The 24,905-nt window shown below is 48.0% G+C and overlaps 2 protein-coding genes across 4 annotated transcripts; one reads left to right on the top strand and one right to left on the bottom strand.

Annotated features, from left to right (window-relative positions):
- Window positions 1–988: 988 nt before the first annotated feature.
- Window positions 989–9,855, top strand: VRK3 (VRK serine/threonine kinase 3). Of its 2 annotated transcripts, XM_063343187.1 has the most exons (13): window positions 989–1,121; window positions 1,207–1,541; window positions 2,810–2,862; window positions 4,726–4,792; window positions 5,556–5,640; window positions 6,128–6,230; window positions 6,589–6,681; window positions 6,860–6,992; window positions 7,726–7,846; window positions 8,141–8,199; window positions 8,391–8,567; window positions 8,678–8,826; window positions 9,506–9,855. In XM_063343187.1, the coding sequence occupies exons 1-12, from the start codon at window positions 1,045–1,047 to the stop codon at window positions 8,824–8,826; spliced, it is 1,452 nt and encodes a 483-aa protein (XP_063199257.1). In that variant the 5' UTR covers window positions 989–1,044; the 3' UTR covers window positions 9,506–9,855. The 2 variants fall into 2 exon arrangements, with proteins under 2 accessions (XP_063199257.1, XP_063199258.1); XM_063343188.1 differs by lacking the exon at window positions 8,391–8,567.
- A 259-nt stretch (window positions 9,856–10,114) lies between these two features.
- On the bottom strand, window positions 10,115–24,474 carry CCNF (cyclin F). 2 transcript variants are annotated; one of them, XM_063343184.1, is made up of 17 exons: window positions 24,370–24,474; window positions 21,277–21,431; window positions 20,801–20,907; window positions 19,821–19,888; window positions 18,859–19,052; window positions 18,456–18,509; window positions 17,796–17,900; window positions 17,140–17,217; window positions 16,579–16,730; window positions 15,766–15,930; window positions 14,964–15,087; window positions 14,414–14,594; window positions 13,804–13,891; window positions 13,129–13,228; window positions 12,703–12,833; window positions 12,342–12,511; window positions 10,115–11,804 (listed from the first exon to the last, which is right to left on the bottom strand). In XM_063343184.1, the coding sequence occupies exons 1-17, from the start codon at window positions 24,380–24,382 to the stop codon at window positions 11,341–11,343; spliced, it is 2,349 nt and encodes a 782-aa protein (XP_063199254.1). In that variant the 5' UTR covers window positions 24,383–24,474; the 3' UTR covers window positions 10,115–11,340. The 2 variants fall into 2 exon arrangements, with proteins under 2 accessions (XP_063199254.1, XP_063199253.1); XM_063343183.1 differs by lacking the exons at window positions 20,801–20,907; window positions 21,277–21,431; window positions 24,370–24,474 and having other exon boundaries at window positions 19,821–20,698.
- Between the last annotated feature and the right edge of the window lie 431 nt (window positions 24,475–24,905).

A 24,905-nucleotide genomic window follows, 5' to 3' on the forward strand; every position in this document is an offset into this window, starting at 1 on the left:
AGAAAAATCCCAGCAACAGGCTGCAGAAACCAATCTGAACATGTGTCGTGCCTCCCAGTGCAATTTGACAGAGTTTTGGCTTTGCTGGGAGTCTTTTGTGTGCTTAGCGAATGTTAGGAAGATGTGCTGGTGTTTGGAGGGATTGGGAAGGAGCGACCAGGATGAGGGCTGTGCAGAATACCTTGTCTGGAGAAGCACCTTCCAAGCCCCAGAGCTCTGTGGTGGGCTCAGTCCCGGGGCTGATACACCGTGTGTTATTTTATTCTGCCTTCCACTGCTGCTCCCCTCATTAGTCGTACACCGTACACACTCATTCCTTGCTCCCCACTAAGCAGTTGTGAGAGCAACTGCTGCCATTTGGCTCTTCGTTGTGTCACCTGCTGTCCTCTTCGCTCCTGTTTGCGCCGCGTGGCTATGGTGCTGGGATGGCTCGTGGGACGGGCTCTTGAAAAGCAATGTAGTTACAGGCGAGACGTAATCCTCTCTGGGACGTGAAACTGCAGGTCCCTGCTGTGCACCCACCCTGTCACCTTCCCCAGCCAACCTCCGCCTCCCCCTGCCTGAGGGGACAGGCCCAGGCTCACGCGCGCCTCCTTCACCGGCATACACGGGAGCGTGCTTGAGGTTTATAGGCGTACAACGCGCACATACACTGAATATAGTCACTCCTCCCAGCCCTATGTGACTAACTCCAGCACTCGCTAACTGTTCTGTAAACGTCGTTCTTCAGCAGCTGTCGTTTGTTAAGTCGGACAGACGAAAAGCCGGAGCCCTGAGGGGCCGACCCCGCCTGAGGGAGGCCTGAGAAGACCCCAGGCAGCCGCTAGCCCCCGCCGAGGCGGCTCCTTCCCCCGGCTCGGGCCCAGGCTGCCCGCGCCAGGCTGTTCCTGTCTCAGCGGGGCCGCGACCCACGGTGCCCCGCGGCCGCCCCCTGACGGAATGCCCCGCCGTGGGGGCGGCTCCTGCGCATGCGCGGCCGCTCCGGGGGAGGGGGGGAGCGCGGGCGCACGCGCGGCAGGTGGCGGGGCGGCTCCCGGCGCGGCCATGGCGGGCCGGGGGCGGCAGGGGCTGGCGGCGGCGGCGGAGCGGCCGCGGTGCGAGACGGCCGGCGCCTCCTCAAGGTGGTGGCGGTGGGAGCGGGAGCGGGGCGGCCCGGTGGGGCAGGGCGCGGGCGGGCGCTGACGGCTGTCCCCGCTGTACCCGCAGGGGGAGCCGGTTCTGCCCGCAGTGCGGGCGTGGCGTGGAGCCCGTCTTCCGCTTCTGCCCGGCCTGCGGTGGTAGGCTGCCCCCGCCGCCGCGGGAGGAGGAGACCGAGCAGGCGGCGCCGGCTCCGCCGCGGCAGCAGGCCCGCAGCCCCGCCGCCCCCCCGCCGGGGCCCCCCGCCCGCGCCCCCGCCAGGCCCGGCGGCCGGTCGCCCCGCAAGGCGCGGTGTGTGCCGGCCGTGCCGCTGCCGGCCGAGGCGGTGCTGACGGACTGGGGCGGCCGGCAGTGGAGGCTGGTCCGGCTGCTGGAGCAGGGCGGCTGCGGGCTCATGTACGAAGGTGCTGTGGGGTCCCAGGGGGGAGGGAGCGGGCCCGGCGTTACCGGGGGCGGGGGGCAGGGGACGGGGGTGGGCCGGGGCGGGAGCGTATCCCCGGCGGTTTGGCCGGACGCCTCGCAGGGCCCCGCTGTCCGTGCTCGGTGGCAGCTGTCGGGATGTCCCCAAAGCACCTCTGGGGTGGCAGCCACCGGGCTCCGGCGTTCCCACGGAGGGCATCCTAGCGGGGATGTTGACACCAGCGTAACGACAGTCTCCGCTCGATGTTTCACAAAATACATATCATCAGGCACCGTCCTTCCTCTTCCTGCTTTTTAGTTTCAAAGCCCAAGTGCTGCCGGCATGTACAGGAGTTCCTGTGTTGTAGGTGCTGTTGGTGTCAACTAAATACCAGTTTTGGGTTCTCAGCCTGTTTTGGAGGCCAAAAGAAAGCAGCCAGCTCATCTGGGCTGCTCCTCAGCTGTCTAGTGACTGCTGATCTTTTCTCTCCAGTCCAGTTGTAAACTTCCAAAGAAAAGGTTCCAGTCTTATTCTCCATTGTTAACTTGAAAACACTACTCGGGAGGAATTTTATCCATTAATAAGCTTTGCCTGACATTTGGTTTCAGTTTATTTTTAATTACATATGCTGTTGCATAACAAAGTCTGGGCATCCACATCCTTAAGAAGACGTGATGTTAGAGAAAATTAGTGTGTTAGAATGGAGGGTGCTTTTATAGACCCACCTTTTGGGTGATGAGCAGCAGGTGACCTGTGTGTTGCCCTCAGCCTGAGAGCAGAAGAGGAACTACCCCAAGGCCAAGCAATGGGTGCAAATCTTTTCGGAGGAGGAAGGCCACCTATAACTCTAACATCCGTGCAGAGCAGAAGGGACTTTGCTATCCATTACAGCATTGACAAACTACACAGTGAGCTGGAGGGAATGCTCAGTGAATGAATTTTGGGGTGCCTTTGAGATTCTGCTAATGATTTGTTCTTTATGTACTGCCTCCAAAGCACCCCAGTACCATAGCCATGCCTAGATGCTTCTGTGGCTTAAGCAGAGCTGCATTGGAAGCATGTCAGGGCTGCTGTGCTTCTGGAGCAAGGTAAGAAGTATTTTGTAGTGATCTGGGAAGATGCTGTCACAGAGGATGCTTTTGCAAAGACCGAGTGAAAGAAACAGAGGATAAGTAAAAGCCAGCTGCGCAGGCTGTGTGTAACGACGCAGCTGACACTGGAAATACCTCTTTTGCACGCTCCTGTAACCACATCTGTTCTGTCCTTCCACAGCACAGGCAGCATCTGGAACATGTCCTCAAAAGCAAAGCTACTCCCTCAAACTTGTGAGTTTTGATCTGTTTGGGTAAGGAATAGCATGTAATGTACTGTGCCTAGGGCCTGACCCATTTGACCCAAGAGTGTCCGAGGAATTCAGGGAAAGTAGTCACGGAGGCCCCTTCTAGCTTATGAGATGGATATAACTTCCTGAGAGTGTCATGCCTGGGTTTCAGAAGTTGGCCCTTCCACTAAAGGTGTGAAGAAAATAGATATGACGATTAAAATAAAAAACAGAACCAAAAAGCCTTCATCACAGAAGGGTGCCTTTTTGGTCTGCCAGGCTCAGTAATCTCCCAAACTGAATTTGGTGGTGTAAGGTGGAGATTAATTAATTGATTAATGAAAGTCAGACCTGCGTTTTTCCTGTATGGCAGGTGTGCGTTTACCCCACTGTGGTCTGGGAAGACTGGAGAGGTTAGAACTTGTTGGCTGTGCTGGGACAGTGTGATGAACCAGCACTGAGAGACTAAGGCCAGAGCATGTCTTTAAATCAAACTAATTATGGGTGGAGTTCCGAGCCAGCTTTCTAGGCACTTGCCAATAACTTGGGTTCTCCAGAAATGTGCTCTTTCCAGTAGTAGCTGTTCTGCAATGGAAAGCCAATTGATTGATTTTCCCATAACTCACAAGCCAGAGCAGAAAGACTGTTTTCTTGTCTGCTGTGGCTCTTAGGGGTCTGTGGGAAAACCAGTGATGACCAGTGGCTCTGTGGGGTCCTGGTGCCTGCTCTTGCAGGCACTTGAAAAATCCCTCTCCCTTTTGTCAGAAGAGACATTTAAGAGGACGGAGAAAGAATACAGTGTTAATGAGAAAAGACAGCTGACTGCCACAAAACTATAACCAGTAGGTGGGATGCTGTAGTCCCTTCTGTATGCAACACTCCCAACTCCTTTTTTTTTTTTTTGCACCTTTGGCATCTTTTGGTGCTTTGCTCGGTGCTCTTCTGACAGTGTGGCCCAGCCCTTGCGGTGGCAGAGAGCTGTTGAGTGGGATGGGGTACATGAGAGAGCATTTTAGCTCCTGGGCTTGATGGCTCGGGTTGGCTCACCAGGAAAGGTGCAGAATGAATTATCCTCCGGAAGATGGTTGGTTGTGTTGTCTGGAGCCTGCTGCTGCTCCAGCTTCCTCGGCCAGCTGTGGGCAGGGCCTTTGGTATCAAACCCGCCAGGATATAAAACCGCTGCCTCCTCCCATGTGCAAACAGCATCTGTCCTAAGTGAGCTTGCAGGATGCTGAGGATGTATATACATGTGTGTAGGCAAACACATATTGACTGTAAACTATGGGTTTCAGGTCACTTGGTAACAGCAGTAGTAAAAGAACAGTAACACTGGTTTAAAAAGATGGATTGTAAGATTTCAGCACATTACCCAGACACTTGAATGTCACAAACAGAGACTTTCTTGTCTCACTTTCTGACAGCTAGAATAAAATGTTACAGTTCTTTGCTGGGACTTGCCTGTTTGCAGAAATGACCTCATCTGTGCTGTGGATAAGAAGGTTGCCTCTGGCTGCCTTTAAAATAGCAGCTTTGGGCCTAGAGCTTGCTCTAGGTTGCCAGATGGTTTGCATTTTAACCCACAGACAATCCTAAGCGGTAGTGCTTGAAATGTCCAATGTGACACAGCTGCTCCTTTGTTCTGTGCTGATGCTCAGGGTTTTTGTGGTGGTTAGGTGCAGCATTAAATAGTGAACCAAAAGACCTGAGCTCTGTTTTCAGCTCTGTTGCTGATCTGGTATTTGATTTTTTTGGGGGGTGGGTCATTGCTTATTTTAAAATGAGTTACTTACAGCAGTCTTGCCCAAGTTTCCCTTTTCAGCAGGGTGTGTGTGGCTGAAGTAATGCTTCTCCTTCCTCTTGCCTTTAGGATGTCAAAGATGGGAAGATCTACAACGAACAGAACTTCTTCCAGCGTGCTGCGAAGGCAGGCACAGGTTGGTGCTTCTCAGAAGGGTGAGGACTAGGCTGCTTGTTAGGAGAACTGCCATCCCTCTCTCCTCAGTTTTGTGAGTCTCTTGGAAGGCCAGGCCAGAATAAACTAATCTGCTGCTTGGTTGGTGCCAGAGTGCCGAGAAGTTTGGCCAAGAGCCTGCTCTCCCAGCGGTCTCTGTACCTCAGTACACCGCAATATTGGCATTTTTAAGCTTTCTTGCTCTACCTGTGTTTTGTCTTCATCTCAGGGGTGGCTGTTCAGCCCTGCAGCCTGACCTGCCTCGGCTCCCTCTCTCTTCTGTGTCCCTTCCCCGGGCATTGCTGTCAGCTGCTGTCTGGTAGTTGCTCCATTGACCCAAAAACCTGAGCAAGACAGAGCTGACCAGAGAACGTGAGCGGGTGTTTGAGCAGGGCTGATGGACCAAGTCATAGCAAACCTGCACTTCTCGGAGGACTGTAAAAATCTGCTTCTTCATCCCTCTCTCTGCCCTTCTTGTTTTCCCTATCCCTATGGCAACCACATGCCCTAGCCTGGTGTCCCCAGCATCCTTGCTGTCTTACTCTCGCTCTGCAGCGCTATGTGCATTGACATGCCAATACCCCACGGACGGGGCTGGCATTTTTTGGGGTAGAATCAGTATGAGAGAGACTTCCAGCTGAAGAGGGCAGAGCAGCCTTCGGAGAAGGGGCATCGCTGACTGAGCTCCTTTGTTCTGGAGCTCCTTAGCAGTCTGCCACACCCTGTCCTCTTCTCTCTCCTTCTAGTGGAGAAGTGGAAGAAGTGGCACTCTGTGCCGTTGCTGGGAATCCCCAATTGCCTTGGCTTTGGACTGCATGCAGATAGCTACAGGTGAGGTGACTCTGCGAAGGGCACAGCTGAGCTCTTTTGTCCACAGCTGCCATCTTCTTGGGCTTTGCCTCTTCTCTCCTTGATGTCTGTTATTCCTTTTCTCACAGTCCCTTGGGCTCCCAACCTTATGCACTGCTTTTGTCTCATTGATTAACAAATGGTTTACCTCTCATTATCCTGTTTCCTTCAGTCCTTGTGTTGCTGGTGAAGTCAGTGCTTTTGCTGCTTCTGCCCCTCAGGCCAGGGGACACCTTATTCCTGCCTCTTAAGTTTAATACAAAGGAGAGACTCAGACTGTTATCTACAACACTAGACCACCCTGTCTCTCCTTTTCAAGGAGTTTTCTGTTGTCAAAAGTTGAGGAAATGCTTGCCCAGGTCAGCTTGGAGTTGAAGGGGGGTCTAATCCAGGTGGATTGCTTGATGAGTGTCTGCTGCAGGATGGTCAAATCAGATATTGCTGTGTGCTAAGCCCTTGTCTCTTGTAGGTTCTTGGTGTTCTCTGACTTAGGGCGAACTCTTCAGTCTGTCCTGAATGATGGCTTATACCTGCTGAGGGAGAAGGCAGCTTTTCAGATTGTAGTCCGGCTGGTATGTAGAAAACCAATACTTTCTAAGCGGCTTTTTCAGAAAAGACCTATAACTTTCTTCCAGATCTTTTAAAGGTGTTTTAAAGCTGATCCAGGGGGTTGGCTGGGATCTTTAAGTAGTATCTCTTTGTTGTAAACTTGAGTAGCATCTTTTGAGCAGTATGTCACCTTGAAGGAATTCTGGGTAAGGAGAATGAGAGAAACCTGACACTTGAACATTAGAGGCTGTGAGATAATGGTGCTTTTTGTGCTCCTCCACACGGCTGTGGGGAGCTGGGGAGGGTCCAACTCGGTGATAGCTGGGGTGCTGGAGGAGTCTGCCTGGTTCTGGTACGCTCACCTCTTCTCTTTACTCCTAGTTAGACTGCCTGGAGTACATTCATGAAAATGAGTATGTGCACGGGGACGTCACAGCTGAGAACATCTATTTGAACCCAACAGACCTCACCCAGGTAGGGGACAGGAGCAGCACTGCAAGGAAATGGCAGTGAAGGTGGGCTTGTGAAATGGGTTCCTGCTGCTGGGCAGGGGAGTGGTGCAGTCTGTGGTGCTGAAGCTGGCGTTGTGCTGCAGGATCGCAGGCTACTCTGTACACAGAATTCACACCGCGCTCTTCTTGACAACTTCTAGGTGACCCTAGCAGGCTATTGCTTTGCGTTTCGTTACTGCCCTGGAGGGAAGCACGTGGCCCAGCGCGAAGGCAGCAGGACCCCTCACGAAGGCACTATAGAGTTTATCAGCCTGGACAGCCACAAGGGAGCAGGTGAGCCTGGCTCAGTTTCTGACACGAGCCGGCAAAGCTCAGCTAGAGCCATTCCTGTGGCAGTGCTCTCTGGAGCTCCCTGTTCTTGCTGCTTTCCAGGCATTCACAGGCACCTGGAAACAAGTTCCTATTTGGCCTGTTTCCTCTTGCCTCTCCCTGGGTGCTGTGCTGGGACTTGCCAGGTCACACGGTGACTGCGGCAAGAGGTGCAGGGATGTTCCTGCTCCATCTGGAGCCTTGGCTGCTGCGGGCGTGTGAGGAATAGAAAACAGGGCTGCTCCGTGCTGGCTTAGCAGGGATCTGTTTCAAGCCAGGCTGGATCCCTGCCCAAAACAGATTTGCAGCAGGCTCTGCTCTGACCTTGAAGCAATGAGAGCTGTAAAGGCATTAAATTAGCCAGTTCCTCTCCTGGCTGGGTTGTAACTGTTCTCTCCCATCTTCCTCCAGAGGCTGGGAGGTGATTCCTCAACTGTACAAGTTAACAGGCTCCTAGAAGTATTGATATCCTGGAGCCTATCTTAATGAAGTTCTTGCATTTCTTTACTTCTGCTCTTTAGACTTGTTGCCTCTTCATGAGGCTGCCTGTTTTACAGAAGGGGCACCTTAAATAGAGACCGCCAAGGTTGTGCTGGAGCCCTAAGTAAGGGCCTTTGGAGGAGAGGCCCGGGCCTCTTCTGAGATGGTTCCCAAACTCTTGTTTTTTCACACGTGAATATCTCTTCTTTCCCATCAGGACCATCTCGCCGGAGTGATTTGGAATCTCTGGGCTACTGTCTTCTGAAATGGCTCTCTGGCTCCTTGCCTTGGTCTGATGAGCTGGACAAAGTAGAAAGTGTGGTGGAGAAGAAGGAAAAGTAGGAGAAATCATCTGCTCTTTTGGGAAATGCTCAGCAGAAAGCAGTGAGGGAGACTTTGTGACTGAAATCACTGGGTCATAGCACGCTATTGGGGTGTGGGTAAATCCCACAGTAAAGGCTGAGCCTGGCCAAAGGGCATTTGGTGAACCCTGATTTCGGCTCCATTCAGAACGTGGCCATCTGAATTCAGCCTTTTTTTGGTTGTTTTTTGTCCCTGTTGCCAAAGACAGGTGGTTCAGGTGCCTGCTCCATTGCTTCTCACCTGACAGCACTCTGCACTGATTATTCCAGGTACAAAGGGGATGTGACATGCCTTCTCCGAGTGTGCTTCAGGCAGAGACCCATTCCAGGTATGGGCTTGGTGTCTGTGACAGTGGGGCTTGGGGAAGGAGGATTGACTGCACTTGCAGCTAGAACCTTCTCTGTGCTGTGGTGCTAATCCAGGATGACTTCCACTGGCCACAGTGAAGGAAGTCATGAAGGAGTGCATGGACTGGTTGACAGGCTCCTCCTGTGAACAAATCCCTTGTTTTCTTTACAGCAAAACAAGGAGTGCTGTTGCCCATTTTCTGTATTCATGAGCCTTGCTGGAGAGGCAAGTCTTCTGGTGGCTTTAAAAATGCAACATTTGGGGCAAGAGGTTATTTCCCCATCCTATCTTTGAGCTTCATATTAGTCTCTGGGTTTGTTTTCCTCTGTGTGGAGCTGGCCAAGGCAGGTGGGTGAGCTGTCTCCAGGGAGAGTGGGCTGAGAAGGCCCTTTGGCAGCTTCGTAAGGACAACTGGGGCTGCTGTGCTGCTCCATGCAGTCACCTTCCTTGCTTTGCAGATGCCCTGCAGAGCTACCTGCAGCAAGTCATGGCACTGGAGTATGAGGAGAAGCCTTGCTATGAGGGCCTGCGGCAGCTCTTCAAGAAGCCACTGGAAAAGATGAAATCTTCAGCTTATGACCCTGTGGATATCAAAATGGTGCCCTAAGTAAGTGTCAGTAGTTTAGACTGTGCTTGTCCCCCTGCACTGCTGGGAGCGCAGGAGCAGTGCTGGGGTGCTGGCAGTAGTAGTCGAGGTCTGAAATCTCTCTCGGAGGGACCTAGGGGCTCCTCTGGACAGGTGGAGGGAGCACTGGCCCTTCAGCATTCCCTAACTGGGGAGACCAGGCCAGTATTACATTGAGCCAGGCTTAGTCTGTGTTACAGCATATGTTCCCTCATTTTTTTTTCCTGGAAATACTCATCCTTGGAGGAACACACCAACGTTAATAAAGCAAAGGCTGAACAGGCTGCAGGCGTGTGGAGGTGCTCACAAAACAGACTGATGCAATCTTGTCTTCTTTTTTTTTTTTTTTTTTTTAAAAGAACTGAGGCTCTGGGCTGTATCTTTTCAGAAAGCAGCTTGTAGCTCTGGTTTTATTGCTTCAGGCCTGTGGCAGTAAGTAGTGCCTCTCTAGGTCCACATGCTCTGTTTTATCCATGAGGTGCCTCCAAGATTGAGGTTGGGTAGAGACAGATCTGGCTTTAGTCCAGAGCTGCAGTAGCCAAGGCCACTGGAGTAAGCAGCAAGCCCCAGGAACACAGAGATAGCTCCTCATCACCTACTTTACTCTTCCTGGGAAAGAATCAAACTTATTAATGTTCCTGTTTTGTGCCTTTTCTTTCAGACCAAGAAAACTTGCACAGGAAAAGAGCTCAAAGCTTTCTGCACTGTGAGGCCTTTCCCGCAGGTGTTTAACTTTTACTTACCTGTTTTAGAACTGAGAGAGATTTTTATAAGTGTTTTCTTCCCATTTTAATGCGACCTAATGTTGAATTTTGAGCCACTGCTGTAACAAGTTAATGTGAAGACACTCCTGGATGGCAAGCCATTGTAAGCAGTACCTGGAGAACTGCACTGTAGCCACGGGGAGAAGAGTGAAGCCTGGCACAGGAAAACTGTCAGGGACTTTTAAAATTTTTTTCCTTTAACTAGACTGGCAGTACATAGTTTTGTAATAAACTTTGTGGACAGGCACCCAAGGCTGCTGTTATTTGGCATGTTCAAGGTCTTTCTGGGGCAGCTGTAGAGTTGTGGTGGTGTGTTGAGCCCCGTGCTCCGTGTTGTGCAGGGTGTTCTCCTGGCTGCTCACATTAACATAGTGCCTACAGGTAGTACTTCATCATAAGAATTGGCTCAGAGCTAAACTCTGCCTTCATCCCCAACCGTCCCACCAGTTCTCCCAGCCCCAGGTCAGGGGGATACCAATCATTGAAGTAAGACAAAGAGCCATCTATATTAAAAAAAGTTTTATAAAAAACTCACTACACTGTGTGTATCTGAACTGTTGCCATCTGCCACAGTAACTTCTAAACAAAGGAAGAGTCATGGAGTCCAGTTCCAGTGTTAAATTCAGCAACATCTCCCAGAAGTCTTGTACCTTGGTATTTCAGTGCTCGGTGCCTGTTTGTAAAGAGGTTGTTTTCCCAACGGTCACGGGCTGAAGGAGCTTTAACCCAGGCTTGCTAGGCTGAGGTTAAACTGTTAGTGAAGCAGCACAGGTTTCATTGTTGATAAGAAAAGCATATGCTGCCCTCATAGATTAGGAGCCAGTAGCAAGGCTTAAATTCGGGCTTTCAGTAAAACAAACTGTCTGCCCTTACTCCCTTACTGCCAGTTTCTAGTGTTCAAGTGATTTGTGCTTTACTTGAGGAGACACTAATGGAAATAGCAAGGAAGACTGCAAGACAGGACATGAAATTGAGCTACAGGCTGGAGGTGGCAGTTTAACTCCACTGTTCCAGCAGAGACCAACAGTTGACAGAGATCACCCCACTGTAGTACTGGGCAGTGAAGCGTTAAGGCACAGAAGGAGGGGTTTTCAGGCAAGGGAGACAGATGGCAATTAGAGCCCAAAGCAAATGGTGTTTAAAACCATCTGCGAGGTAGGTAAAAAAGGAGCTCAGACCTGCAGTGAGCCTTCGTTCACGCCTTGATTGTATCCGTAAAAACCTTGTATCAGTGCAGCAAGTGGTATATACATAGAAGAGGGAAGCACCAGCTGAGTGAGACAGTACCTGGCCAGAAAGAAAAGGCAACACAACCTCAAAAAGGTTTTTCAAGTGGAAGAATTCAAGCATAGTGTTACATCCAGTAACTTGACAACCAAAGTCAATTCCTTTCTTTTGTAGTGCCAGGCCTCTCAGCAAAGCAAGGGACACAAGTTCTTTTCTCTCACCAGGGAATAACTGGTGAGGTATGACAAAAATAAGCTATAAAATTTCCTATGTGGAGAAGAATCTTAATTTGCAGAGGATTAGACAATAGGGAATACTTTAAAAAGGCAGCTATCAAGGAAGGAAACAGCCCAAAGTGAGCTACAGAATTAAAAGACAGGCATAGGCAAGGTTGAGAGGAAGGGCTCTTTTTGGAGGTATTGACAATTATTCCCTATCATCCCAGTATGACTACAACAGAAATACTGTTTCCAGGAACCCTAGAAAAGTAAAGAGCAGGAAGAAATCAGAGGCTTAAGAAGCCCCAGTTCACCCTTTCTTCACTGTGTTCTGCCACATTTTTTCGCTTGACTTGCCTTCTGTCACACTTGCCCTCATTAGGCCTAGCGCAGACTGACTGTAAACATGATTCCAAGTAATGAGGCAGGCATGGCACCGCGTTCATGGCACTGCCAAGAGACAGTGCTGAGGTAGGTTTGAGAGGTACTCCAAGGCTGCCTTCTACAGAAGATGTAGGGCTGGCACTGTTGACGGAAGAGTAGCCTGAGCTCCCTTCCAGGTTAGGATTTCTGGGGGTGTGATATGCTGAAAGGCTGCAAGTGTTATCAGGCGGCTTGGCCTCCCTCAGCAGTGCCGCCTGCCCAGACCACTCCACAGCCAGGTTGTCTTCATCACTGGAGTCCTGACAGCAGTGCTCCGCAGGATCCATATAGACCACCGTCACGTCCAGGATCCCGCTGGGACCTGTCACTGCAGGATGATAAAAGAAAAAAGTTAGTTTGGATTTGGGCAATGCCAAGCAGAAAAAGAGCCAGAGCATAAATCTTATGTCTACTTACACATGGAGGGGAGGGTAGAGCACTAAGTTCACCCTCATTTAAAACAGTAACTTTTTTCCCCCTCTGACTGTTTGGATAAGTACAAAGAGCTGTTTAAAAAAATGAACAGCCAGTCCCAGAGTCAGCAAAACAGATAACACAGCATTTCTAACACAGTTGGCCATTCATCACGGTTGGTCCACTATCAGAGTATCTGAAAACAGTCTCACTCTGAAATGCTAAGCGGCTACAAAACCCTTTGTCATGGGCTGAAGCAGTAGAAAGAGAACAGATAGATACCTCTAAAAGAGTTTAACAGTTATAACCACTGGGGAAGGGGGAGAGCTTTTCCAGCTGGTCTTCAGCTGAAAGTTCAGGCTTCTGTTGCCTGAGAAACAGTTTTAAGCAAAGATGAAAAGACCGTTTCATTTCTCTCCTCCGCTTTTTATAAGGAGAATAAAATCCTCACCATCTCCATCTCTCTCGCCTTCACTTTCCTGATCACCTTCATAACCAGAGCAGGAATCTAAACTCCAGTCTAGGAAGTTATCTAGAAGACTTTCTTCCTGGGTGGAGAGCTCTGCTGTGGGTGTAGTCACAAAGCTGCCCCTGTCATCCTGAATGCTGTCTTCCCTCCTCCTGTGGAAAGAGAATCCAGAAGTCACACATTAAAAGCTAAGTCTGCTTTTGCAGCTCTTTTAATAGATATGTCAATGAAGATGATCACAGAAAAATTAACCATATTTAAGAATGGAACACCTCAGGATGCCAGAGAGGAGGAAAGGCTCATGCTAATCCTCAGAGACTTTACAGCAGTGAGTTATACCAGCCTTTTAGTTCTCTTTCCAGAGGGAGAGCTAAGGAAAGTCTGAATTTCCACCACGTTCGTGTGCAAGGGACTGGGCTCTGGATCCTCCTGTTTCACACCCAACAACGAACAGAGCTGGCTGTAACTCATCATCTAAAAAACAAAAAGCCAGTAAGAATTAGACCATGCGATTCCCTCTGCCAGGAGACTGTTTCTCTTTTTCTAGGAGAAACCTCTCCCAGTGAGTTCCTCCCACATGTACTCGACCAGAGCAATCATAGTGCCCACAGATCAAATTTAAAGCCACCCCTTTATTTAGACACCCTCTCCTCCTAAAGTCTAAAGTTAGAACCCACTTCCCATTACTTGAAGTTCACTGCATCCTGCTGTATGGTAGCTTTGCTCTGGGTGTCAGACATCAGCAAATGAAGACAAAGAGCTCACCCACCTTTTCTTTGCCTATTTCTTCATACCGCTCATCTTCAAATCGTTGTTTCACTGCAGTTAAGGACACCTGCCTATAATCCTTTGGGACATCGTCATGGAAACTGGAAAAAAAGATTGAAGCCCCAGTCTTAGAGTGGATTATATGAAACAATGTTAACAAAACCTGCCAATTTAAGTACTTTCGCTGCATCCATCTCAGCTCTGTGCTAAGGCAGTTGGTGTTTCATCAGAGCCACTAAGCAGCTAGTCAGGACACTTTGGTTTTACGCATATGAAGATCTAACTCCTCTTCTGTTCCTTGAGGTAAACAAGATATTTGCCTTGTACTCTTTAAAAAAAAAAAAAAAGCTACTTTTGGTATTGTAACTCCTTCTGAAGCTCACCAGTAAGCCAGTTGCAGTCTTGTGAAAATAGTGCTGTTTGGCAAGCTGAAACCTGTTAAGCCTTGAGGAGCATCCCATTTTCTGTAACCCAGAGCCAGCACCAGTTGTGAGAAACAGGGCAGCTGTCCCTGAACTGGCCCCCAGACCTCAGTGCCTTGTGGTGAGGGGAGGAAGCCAGTTTCCCAAAGCCACCTCCTTTATCAGGAAGGACTGACTGTATAGATGCAGCGTGTCTGCAAAAGCTGGAATCCAAGTACTCATACGCCCGCCCAAAAGAGTTCCAAAACTATTACCACTTTTGGTAGAGGCTTAGCACACAGGGCAACAGGTCTTCAAGAGAGAAACCGGTGCACTCAGACAGCTGGCTGGTCCAGGGGTGTGCTGGAGAAGAAATACATATTACCAATTCACAAAGCTTGGTAGTTCTGTAATCAGACAGATTTTATTATTATTTTTTAATCAGATAAACCATAGAATAGTTTAGGTTGGAAGGGCCTTTTAAAGGTCACCCAGGCCACCGCCCCTGCAATAAGCATGATCTTTACAAGCTTATGCATAGTTCATTCAAGTTCATAATTATCTCCAAGGACAGGTTTACCTGCCAAACTGAAGTTATACCCAAGTATAGAAATCTTCAGTCTCATTTAATCACAAAGCTTGCATAGTCTGATGCTAATACTCTTGTTCCTCATAGCTATAAAGAGGTAAAACAGACTGAATTCAACTCTTCATTCTGAAGTCTTCTACCTGTCCCCCTCTTCTCCCTGCCCCCTCACCCAGCCAAGTGACTGGGACATCTTGCCTAAAGACAAAATAACACCAAAAATACCCCAAAGGCTCCCTAAAAAGACAAGGCAGACTGACATACCACGCTGCAGTGCCACTTAAGGTAGGGTTCCTTACCTTGCCTGTGTAGTATCTTAGCCAGCAGCAGCGCTGCAGCAGCCAGCTGAGCTGGGGAATACACACAAAGGCTGGTGTTTAAGAGGGACAGTTCACAAATGAAGCTGTAAAGGTGAAGAGTTCTTCTCTCCAACGAGACCACATTTGACAATACTTCTTTGTAGTCCACAATGGTTGGTATCTAGTGCATAAAGGAGAACAGAGGTTGGCAATAGGACACGAGCACCAAGTATTTAGAACAGTTGTTTCCAGGAGATACTGTTTTCTTTACATTACGTTTTTTTTGTTTGCTTGGTTTTTTAACTACTGCACTGACAGAAACATTCTCCAGTGAAAGAATAAATGGCCTCTTAAAAGTTAAGTTTTAATCTCTACAGAAAGGCAGAAGGTTTTGTATCTGCATGCTTTGAAATGTGCATGGTCTCCACAGCTGACTGAGAACACTCGCACAGAAACCCAGCATCTTGGATAAGAAGTAGTGCTAATTACACTAGCCTGACTTCAGTAGCAGCCCAAGGCATGAAATATTCCATCTGCTTTTCAAACTCACCCTTATCTTTCCTTCTAGGGCAGAAATGATCTCACCCATCATTCTGACCAAGTCTTCATATTTGTACGTGTTGTCTGTTAGCCACACAGCTTCCCGTATTGTCAAGATCTCTTTGCTGATGAAACTGCAACATGAAATAACATTAACAGTTAGCTGCAGAAGAAAGGGAATTTGTGCACTTGTGCACTAATGTTTTTGTGGCAGATAAATGCACCCAAGATGACCAAAGAGTTAAACAACTTTATAAGGTCCTTTCCCAGGTACAGTCCAGGAAAGAAAGAACAGCAGCTTTTTTATTTATTTCATCTTTAAGCTGGAATTGCCTCCTAGAATGTTCCTAATTCCTTATTTATGAGACCTCTCCTAGGTTAAGGTGCAAGATGTTAAGGAAACTAACATAGAAGAATAATTTTCCATCACACCATGCAGTTCATCTGAGCATAACAGATTAAACTAGGTAACACCACCGCCGCAGTTGTTCCCTACAGGGTAATATGGCATGAAAGACTTCAGTCTTCTATTTAGACCTTGCATTTAGACCAATCCACCACTATGGAGTTTTTTCATATTTAAAACCTGTTCAAGGAATTACGTTTTGTGTCTCATTTATAGAGACTGTGTTTGTATGTGAATACAGCTCAAGCAACAGTCCATGTAGAAGGAAGCCAAAGATTCTTTCCAGTATTATTACTAGCAAGTACAGGAAAAAAAAAAAAAAAAGAAAAAAAAGCAAAGCTTGAGCTGCAGAAATTAATTTGGATGATCACAATAACCACCTCTGTTCACCAGTCAGAACTCCTACCGTGTGCAAATGACCATGCAGGCTATTCCCAAAAGTTGGAGTCGAGCCCGAGGTACAGGTCTCAGCTTCAAATAACGATCCACGCATCCTACTGTCATGTGAAGGCATAGGCTAGAAAAGTCTTTCATGGTAGCCACTTCTACCAGCCAATCAATCAGGATGTACCTAGACAGGAAAGAGAGAGACACAATAAATGCAGTGAGAAGCCATTCAAACCCATGCTGAACACTCTGCCCATGCCGAGTTACCCAGTCCCTTCTCCACTCAAGAACTCCAAGGCAAGAAATTTCACCAAAAGAATTTTCAGAAAAATGACACATTGCACCAAGACAAGGATTTGCAACCAGAGGTCTGTTATCCTCTGAAGGGTCAACAGTCATCTTAAGTTGTCTGTGAAGTAGAATTAGAAACTATCCTATAATAGGCACTTGCATAAGGAAAGGGTAGGGCGTATCAATTAGGAGGTTAAAGGCCACCTAAGGTAACTAGAGGGTGGCTATAACTCCAACTCAAACAGTGTCTCTAGTTCTTGAAGAACTTGTTAGTCTTGACAGATGCCAGACCTTACAGTCCAAAGAAAACCTCACGCACCTCGTTTCGGTTCTTCATCAGGGCTTGAAATATGGGCTCTAAAATTTCCTCTTTGCAGTGTCATGTGTTTCTCTGATTGCACATAACGCATCGCAGAAGACTAAAGCAAAAAATTCCATCCTCCAACAGACCTCATTCTAAATTTTTTTCCCTCTACATCTGTAGAGGGCAATAGGCAATGGTTTCTGCTGTGTGGCCTTACTCCTGGGTCTCAGTTCTTACCTCATTGTTTCATTCATTCCTTTCTGCACAGTGAAGATACTTTGCTTGCTGATAGGAAGGGAAGCTTGAAAGATTTGAGACACCACTTCACTGGAAGACTTTGCTTCTAATCCTAGTTGGTTTCCATTCCCACAAGCTTTGGCTAAAGCTATCTGTAGTAGAGAAAACACGAAAGAAAGTTGGTTTGGGGTTTGTTTGGTTTTTTTTTTTTGCCAAATGCAAACTAAAGCAGCACAGGATGGTCCCGTAGTTTTCCTGCTGAAAACAGAGGCTGAACGCAACAAACTACTTGAGAGGTAACAGAATCGGTATTTCTTAGTTTGGCTTAAATGTTGGATGCACGCATTATTTGGGGCTCGGCTTTTAAGTCCATCAAAAGATGCATCCTCACGCAGGTTGTACCACAGATATGCAGTTTTTTGCAAAAAAGGGGGAACTGCAGAGTAAATACAGATATTTTTCAGCAATTTTGACCCTGCTTGTAAAGAGAGGAGTCTAAGCCTGCAATGACAGCATAGGAAAGACCAAATGCAAAGTTTTGCTGGGAAAAGTCAGGCTTACCTGTGCTTCCCAGCAGCCCTTCGCTGCATAGTCCCGTAGCTTCCTGAGACTTTGGAGGTATCTGCCAGGATCTGACATCTGCAGAAAAATGTAAACAGATTTCAAAAACCATTACCTTTACACAACAAACAGAAGGATTGTAGTACTAATATCCAGAAAAAATCCCACTGCCTGTGTGTACATCTATTATTTCAGCAACCAGGCTGTTTCTCATCATGACGACAATGTTGTTTTTAAGAAACTTTCCTCAGTTCTCACCCAAGGTCTCACAGGAAATGAGACGGGTCACTCAGGATTCCAGCATGAGAGCTTTGGCAGATTTATTAGTGACAATCTCCCCGCTCCTGTTCCCAAGTGAGCTGTTCCATTACTAGCCAGTAGTGCCTATCCCTTTAGCAGTTCGTATAAAGAACTTCTGCTTGCACCTCGACTACAACTGCTCATAGACTCATTTGCTTCAAACATCAAGGCAGACACCAAAGCTCATTTGAGAGAGTTCTCTCCTTGTTCATGAAGAAGGAGGAACAGGAATTTCTCCTGAATTCCTCCCGTATCTGAGGAACAGCAATTTCGTTCTGTGTGTGTTCACTGCACATAACAGAGGTCCACAAGTTACAGTGAAAAAAGTTGTTTTGAGACAAAAACATACTACTTACAGCAGCCTTTCTGTTACTTTCCCAAAGGAGGTAGGAGCTGTTTAAACAACCCTGCTTTGAAGATTCTTCAAACATTTCAAGGGATTCTTTTCTTTTTTCTTCATCCTAAGGACAAAAGGCACGACAGTATTTTTGCTGTCCAGCCAACTGGGTGCCAGACGCCAACGCTACAGCAGATACAGACCAGCTACAGAGTGGAATTAACTGTTCGCGAGTCCCCTCGCTCCCCTGTGTGCGAGCCCCTGGGGGCTCCCACATCCACCCAGCGCTGGCATTTGAAGATCCAGGCTCAGAAAGCGGTTAGGGGTTTTCCTCAGCTAGACAAAAGCTTTTTGGCTTCCTTGCCACTGAGGGCTTATTTATTTATATATTTTTTTTAATATGCATTATGACTGGAAGGCTTCCTTTGAGACCTGGGCACACCGCAAGCCCATGATCAAGCCAAAATTATTTTAATTGTGTAAAATTCAATAAACTGAGTCAATAATGTTCCTTTAAACAACCAGTAAATTAAACTCATAAGAACACAAATTGCTAGGCCATTTGAGGAATATAAGAGCATTTGGCTGATTTATTTCTTTTTTTAAAAAAAATCAAAGTAAGTAGCATGAGCGTCACCAAAAAAGTACGCAAACACATGAAGTCAGAAACACTGCTCACCTCAAAGAGACTCAAGACCTTAGCCAAGCAATGGAGAATAGATCCTTTTTGAGCCTGAAGAAAGCATTAAGATAAAGTAGTTAAACAAATAATATCAGTAATTTTTGATAGTAATTCCAGACTACAGTTTTGTTTGCCTTTCAATCATTCCTCCTCCTTGCTTTTCTCAATGTTTTGTTATCTTTGAGATAGTACTGAATCTCTCAGAAGAGGCAATACAGGCCTCCGGCGCTCATAATATATCAAGTATAGTGTGGCAATAAATTCATTAAAATGATTGATCCACAGTCATTTTAGCAACAAAAGCATAGGAGCTCCTCAGGGAAACAGAAATATTTTTTCCAAAAGAACTAGATGCAGCTACTAACCTATGGTTACAGTCAAGGGCAGAAAGAAATCTTACTTTCTCCAACTGACACTCTGCTTTGAGACTCTCATAGACCACAGCTTTACAACAGCTTCCACTCAAGGACCAGGGAGGACGGATAAAAAGCCAGATAAATGGGGCTGCGCACACATTCAAACGCTCCGCCAGACTGAAGAAGTGAGATGCCTTTAATCCATTCACTTCTGCACGACCCTCGTCGGAGATGGACACTGAACGAAAAAGAGAGGTGAAAAATCAGAGTTTATTCACAGTGTGTGCTTGGAGTTTAATCAGGCCAAGACAGACAATAGGATACAATCAGGAAAAGACTGAACAGTGTCTTTCCTTTAGAGGTTTGGAAATCATGGAGATGGCAAAAGAAGAAAAAAATAATCTTACTACAACCAGTCTTTAAGAACACATAACCCTAAGTGATGGGGGGTGTTCTGCAAATACCAACACTCAAAGCAATGTTAATTCCTGTCGGTGTACAAATAAATTGGTCTGCAAGTCACCTGCCTCGCCAGTACCCTCTGCAAGGAGGCTCCTCCTGGCAATCATCAGTCCCTTTTCATTACATTTATCAGCCTAGGTAAGTAGCCAAGTTGGATCAGAAGTTTACAAAGGCTAACTTCTAAACATGAATTCATAAGCTATGCGTTGACTTCTTTTCTAGAACAGCCAGGCACTATACATATATATATGCATATATATATATTATATTACATATATTTAACACCCAGCAGTTTAGTGGCCAGTGCTTAAGCTGCACTGAAAGGTAAAACTGAAGAGACATGGTAGTAAATGAGACCTGACCACACACTGAGGGCAGCAAGCTGGCTCTGCACTTACGGCTTTGCAAGTAGACAGTGAAAGTGCCAACTTTATGATGAGACAATTGGCCTGATCTGTATCCATAAATAAGCCTTTAGCTCATCTACATTTCCTTCCATCGTGCCATCTTCCCCTGAAACCCGAGCACAAGTTTCCACACTTACAGCCTTCATTGTACAGGTATGCTATCCCCAGCTTCACAGCAGCTTCAAAGTTACCCCTTTCAGCAGCCCTGAACGGGAAACAGAGAAGATACTCGAGGTTGAAATCGGTAGGTGCTTCCAGGCCCACAGCCTCAAACAAGTCACTTAGTGGAGGGCAGGCTGTGAATTTGGTGGTCACCGACCGTAAGCGCATATGTGCTTTCACATCACAAGTTAAACACAAGCTATGCTGAGGCTTTTCTCGCTGCAACCCTTTCGTACACAAGAAAATTTGACAATTCATTGGAACTGTTTCCCATTCCCATGCAACATCCCCAACGCCAGAATGCAATAACACAGTTTTGGTTCTCATAGCCTCAAGGACGTGCATCAAGCCCTTGCGCTCCTCCCTCCCAAACTCAGGTGTGCATAGAAGTCTTCTTCAGAAATAACATAATAGATGCATCAAAGAAGCAATTGTCAAAAGCAAAACTTATAGTGACATTTAAGCTGACAAATCCCCTTCAAGTCAGATGGATAAAAAGACATTCTCTATCCTTTTTAAGCAGATTTACCTTTCAAACTTCACTCATTTCAGTGCTGACATTTACCTGATTTTCAATACAGTGGTTTGCACAAGAAGTGACCAAACCAACTCAGAAATATGGTTACACTCTTGAGCCTCTGATCTCACTTGCACACTCATATGGCAGCACCAGTAACAGACGTTAGTTAATGTGCCATGTTTCAATATGGAATATTAATGCCCTTAAAGATAAATAACTTGGGTATATGCAAGGGGCCCTGCTCCAGTTGAAGAGACAGTGGTTATAAGCTGCAGCTTAGACATGAAATCAACAATTCTTCATCACCCTAAGCAAAGGCTTCTACAAAAGGGAAAGTCAGATCCCCCACTTACAGCGAGGACTGATTAGAATTCTATATCCACCTTCAAACAGGCTCTTTTACAATGTCAGACAAATTTAATTCCTAAAGCTTACCTTTCAAACATCTTCAGATTGTTTGGAGAAGGCCATATTTCTTGGAAACTTGCACATGCCCAAACACTAGCATGATTATCCACAAGGTATTTAAGATGTGAGTGCACCTGCGTAAAATAATAAATACTAAAATAAAGGGACCGACAGAAAAATAGTCCTTTGCGATCTAATTTTAGATAGGTAACTAATTAATCACAAGTTAATCACAACTTGTTACCTGCCTAATCATCCTTAAGGCAAGAGATGCCAAACTGAACTAATTTGGTCAGGTGATCCAGCAGGACAATTCCCACAGAAAATTTACAGAGAGCACTCAAATACTGGGATAGCAAAAATCTAATTAATTACTGCATGTATTCTTTGGTTTTCTTCAGGTCTGCTCTGACAGGAGAAGCAGCCTTGTCTGTGTGCAGTCCTGGCTCCTAATGGTAGAGCTCAGCCCCGGCGCGACAGAGGGGAAGTAGTAGCAGACTCACAGCTCTGACAGAGAGGATGTCCTCAGCAGGAAGGCCTTTCAGAACATGAAAAAGAACGTCCTCGGGCAGACTTAATAACGTCAGAACTCGGGGCCGTTTTCTTATCCTTCGCTTTGAAGGGAAAGAAAAACACCTGGAACACCTACAGTGAATCACTGGAAAACAAAAACATGGGACACCTCAGTTAGGGATGGAACAGTATGAGGAAAAAAGGCACTGCAGAGCGTACACACGCAGAAACACATCTTTACTTGAGTATCTCTTTATTGCAGCATAGGACACCTCTCAAAACATATTAATCATAGAGAGATTTAGCACGTGTCACATAATGCTGTAAGACTAAACCACAAAGCATTAAGTGACTCGTTCAATTTAGTCAATTAAGCTAAGAGGCTCAGAAGGGATGGCTCATGCTCAAGTCTTCTTCATCAAGGAGAACCCCTCCATGCCCTCACTCCATCATCTGACTGTGTTTAGTTAAAATGTCACTACTACAGCTTCATTTACCTCCCCCGTGCCCCAGCATTTTCTTCTCAGCTGACGGCAGTCCTTGGAACATGACCAGGCAGATGAGGAAGTTAGGGCCCCCCAAATCAGCCCAAGCCAAAAGCCCATCTCTCTCAGCAGCCAGCTGCTGCCAGGGGTGCTTGTGGAAGACCCCTAAGAACCAGGAAGCCCTTTTTTTTTTTTTTTTTTAAGTTTCAGCATTCACAGACTAAGGCACCTACATCTTCTGTTCCTCCTTAAGATAGAGCTTACCTTCGCTGCATTTGCCAAGAGAGGAAAGTGTTCTAACAGATGAGGCAAAACGAAGAAAAGCACAAGCACTGCTCACTGGTAGAGACTCCACGGTAGAAAACCCAATCCCTTTTCCACCTCCTGGGGACAGCGCAGCATTTGGGCTGCCACCAAGGACCTGGCCTCCAACACCCACCACAGTCTGACTAACAAACAGCAGAAACTGAAACCACTGAAAGGTGCTAGGAAGAAAAAAAAGCACATTCCCCACTTCCAGCCCACAAGTGGCAGCAAAGGATCCCCCTCACAGAGCAATGCTTGGGTAGGAGGACCCGCATCAATCCCAGCTCATGCTGAAGCTCTCAGAGCCCTACCACACAGAGATGCCAGCGCTGCTCGTCTTCACATCAGCCTCCTGCAGCTCTCACGAGCAGGCCATACAAGCAACAGAGCCCCACCTCTGAGCAAGGAAAAGGCTGAACGTTTTCTTTGCAGACATGAGTGCTCAAAAAACGTAATTTCTGCAGTGACAGCTTGAGTCACACAAATTAAAGGGCCACATAAGGGCCTCTGTCTTTATTACACAAGATTTCTTGGTTGTATTTTTCAAATCTAGTTGAAGTCTTATACAAATAGATTATACTTGGGAATTTTATTTATTGATTTTTTTCTTTAAAAGTTTAATAAAAAGACATAGACTCCTCTACAGAGCCCAATACCGCGCAACATGCATGTGCCAGCATTGCTTACCCTATTTTCACTGGTTCATTTCTAGCTTGAAGGTTTTTTGACTTAAATAAAAACAATAGTCAAAGTAGTAGTATAATACATATACCAAATAACCACATATTATCTATGAAGTAAACCAAGTCAGAGCTCTATAGTCTCACTGTATTATAGGGTCAAAGGCACAAGCTGAGAGAACGATGCAGCTCTCAAATTTCTTACAATGAAAGTAGAAGGCGGCTGAAAAGTCATGGTGAAGACAGAGAATTTTAACAGGGCAAATATTTTTCTCCGTGATTATTTTTCCCCTTTCACCTGCTCTTCTACTTTATGTGCTTAACTTCTGGTTATAACCTAACATATGGGAAACCTCATGATCTTATACTAATCTCCAATTCTTCACACACAACTTGAGTGAGAGATGGTGAAGCAACGCATTGCATTTCTCTTTGAGATGATAAGAGCAACAGCTCTTTCCAGCTGCAGTGAATGGAAGAAACGTACGGACTGACCAGTTACACCCTCCTCTCTCTGAGCATGCCAGCCCACAGAACCAGGATGTCTCCAGACTTATAGGCTGCGCAGACAAAGCCAAATTTACAGGCAACTTGTTCAAAATGAAGCTGCTGCATCAGACTCAATTACTCAATTCAGGTTTTTCAGTTTGCAAAGGGAAGATTACATGGGTTTTCAGCAGGATCCTTACAAGGAGCCTGCAGATTCCTAAGGGGTTCAATGACCACCACTGCGCTAATAAGGTTTTTCTGTTCCTACAAGTGCATATAGGAACAGGTTTAATGAAAGGAACCACCCACCTGATAGAAAATAACATCCAACATCTCACCAGTAGCACACACCTTAACCGTTACCTGTCTTTGATTAAGAAAAGCTATCCCCGTGAAAATAAAAACTTTTTTATGTGTGCAAGGCAGAACACTGCTACCCTTCGCATCCTCTTCCACTTTCTGGAGCAAACTTCAGCAGTATTGTTGCTATGAAAAATAAATGGCCTGCCACCCCGGTGTGCCCGTTATGCCTGTATGAACGTGGGAATGCCTGGGGAGTACGGGGTTCTTGGGCAGCTCGGGGAAGAGAAAATTCGATTTCGAAAGACAGGAAGCGGCACAGGGACATTTTCGATGTGTCGCTTCACAAAACCAGAGCGGTTTAGGCTGGTAAAGACCCCGGGAGCCCACGCAGCCCAGACGCCCTGCCCGAGGGAACAGCGGGCTGCCCGGGACACCCGCGCTGGGGCCGGGGCCGGAGGCTCCGCGCCCGCCCTGGGCAGCCTGTGCCACCCTGAGAGCAAAAACCGCTTCTTCCTCCCTTTGAGCGCGGCTGCCCCGCACACCACCCCCCCTGGGACATGGCCCCCCCTGGCCCCGCGCGGTCCGCACCGCCCCCCGCCGCCGCCGTTTGAATTTCGGCGGGCCCCGCCGAGTCGCCGCCGGCCGCCGCAGCCGTTGCCATCCCCGGCGGCCCCTCAGGCCCCGCTCCCCCGCGGCGCGGCCCTCCCGCCCCCAGAGCCACCTCAGAGCCCCCTCAGGAGGGGCCCGGCGCGGGGAAAGGCCGCCTCGGAGGCGATGCGGAGGGAGGGAGCGGTACCCCCACGGGCTGGCCGGCACTCACCGCCTGCCTTCATCGCGGCACGTCCCCGGGGAGCGAGCGGAGCGCACCGGCCGCCGCGCCCAGACCGGCACCGACTGAGGGGCCGCCAGGGGGCGGGGCCGAACCGGCCGCCGACGGGGCGGGGCTCCCGCGGGAGGACACGCCCCCCGCCCGCAGCCACGCCCCCCCGGCGCTCAGCGAGGGTCAGGGAAAGCGCAGGTGGCGAGCTCCGCCCAGGCCCCGCCTCCCGAAGCCCCGCCTCCCGTCTGCCATTGGCCCAGCGCGCCTGAGCGACGCCTGCCGGCCGCGCGCACTTTTTTTTTAAACACAGCAGCCTCGGCGATTGGCCGGAAGGGCCGAGGGGAGGTGGGGCGCGTCCCGCCCCGCCGGCCGCGATTGGGCGGCGAGGATGCGAATTCGAATCGGGGCAGTTGGCGGGCCCAGCGTCTCGCGGGCACGGGGGCTGCGGCGCATGCGTACGGAGCGAGGCCCCCCCCCCCCTCGGTGCGCGGCGTTGCCATGGCAACCGGCGCCGGTGGCGCGACCGGTCCCCTCAG

The sequence above is a fragment of the Chroicocephalus ridibundus genome, chromosome 8, assembly GCF_963924245.1.
Source record: "Chroicocephalus ridibundus chromosome 8, bChrRid1.1, whole genome shotgun sequence".
NCBI lineage: Eukaryota > Metazoa > Chordata > Aves > Charadriiformes > Laridae > Chroicocephalus > Chroicocephalus ridibundus.

Excerpts from the sequence above, each read along its gene's own strand:
- VRK3 (XM_063343187.1), top strand. The coding sequence starts at position 1,045 with ATGGCGGGCCGGGGGCGGCAGGGGCTGGCGGCGGCGGCGGAGCGGCCG. Across the intron at positions 6,993-7,725 it reads GGACAGCCACAAGGGAGCAG|GACCATCTCGCCGGAGTGAT; the intron begins GTGAGCCTGGCT and ends CTTTCCCATCAG. Across the intron at positions 8,200-8,390 it reads CAGGCAGAGACCCATTCCAG|CAAAACAAGGAGTGCTGTTG; the intron begins GTATGGGCTTGG and ends TTTTCTTTACAG.
- CCNF (XM_063343183.1), bottom strand. The coding sequence starts at position 20,190 with ATGCACGTCCTTGAGGCTATGAGAACCAAAACTGTGTTATTGCATTCT. Across the intron at positions 17,218-17,795 it reads AAAGTAACAGAAAGGCTGCT|ATGTCAGATCCTGGCAGATA; the intron begins GTAAGTAGTATG and ends ATTTTTCTGCAG. Across the intron at positions 12,834-13,128 it reads AAGAAATAGGCAAAGAAAAG|ATGATGAGTTACAGCCAGCT; the intron begins GTGGGTGAGCTC and ends TTTGTTTTTTAG.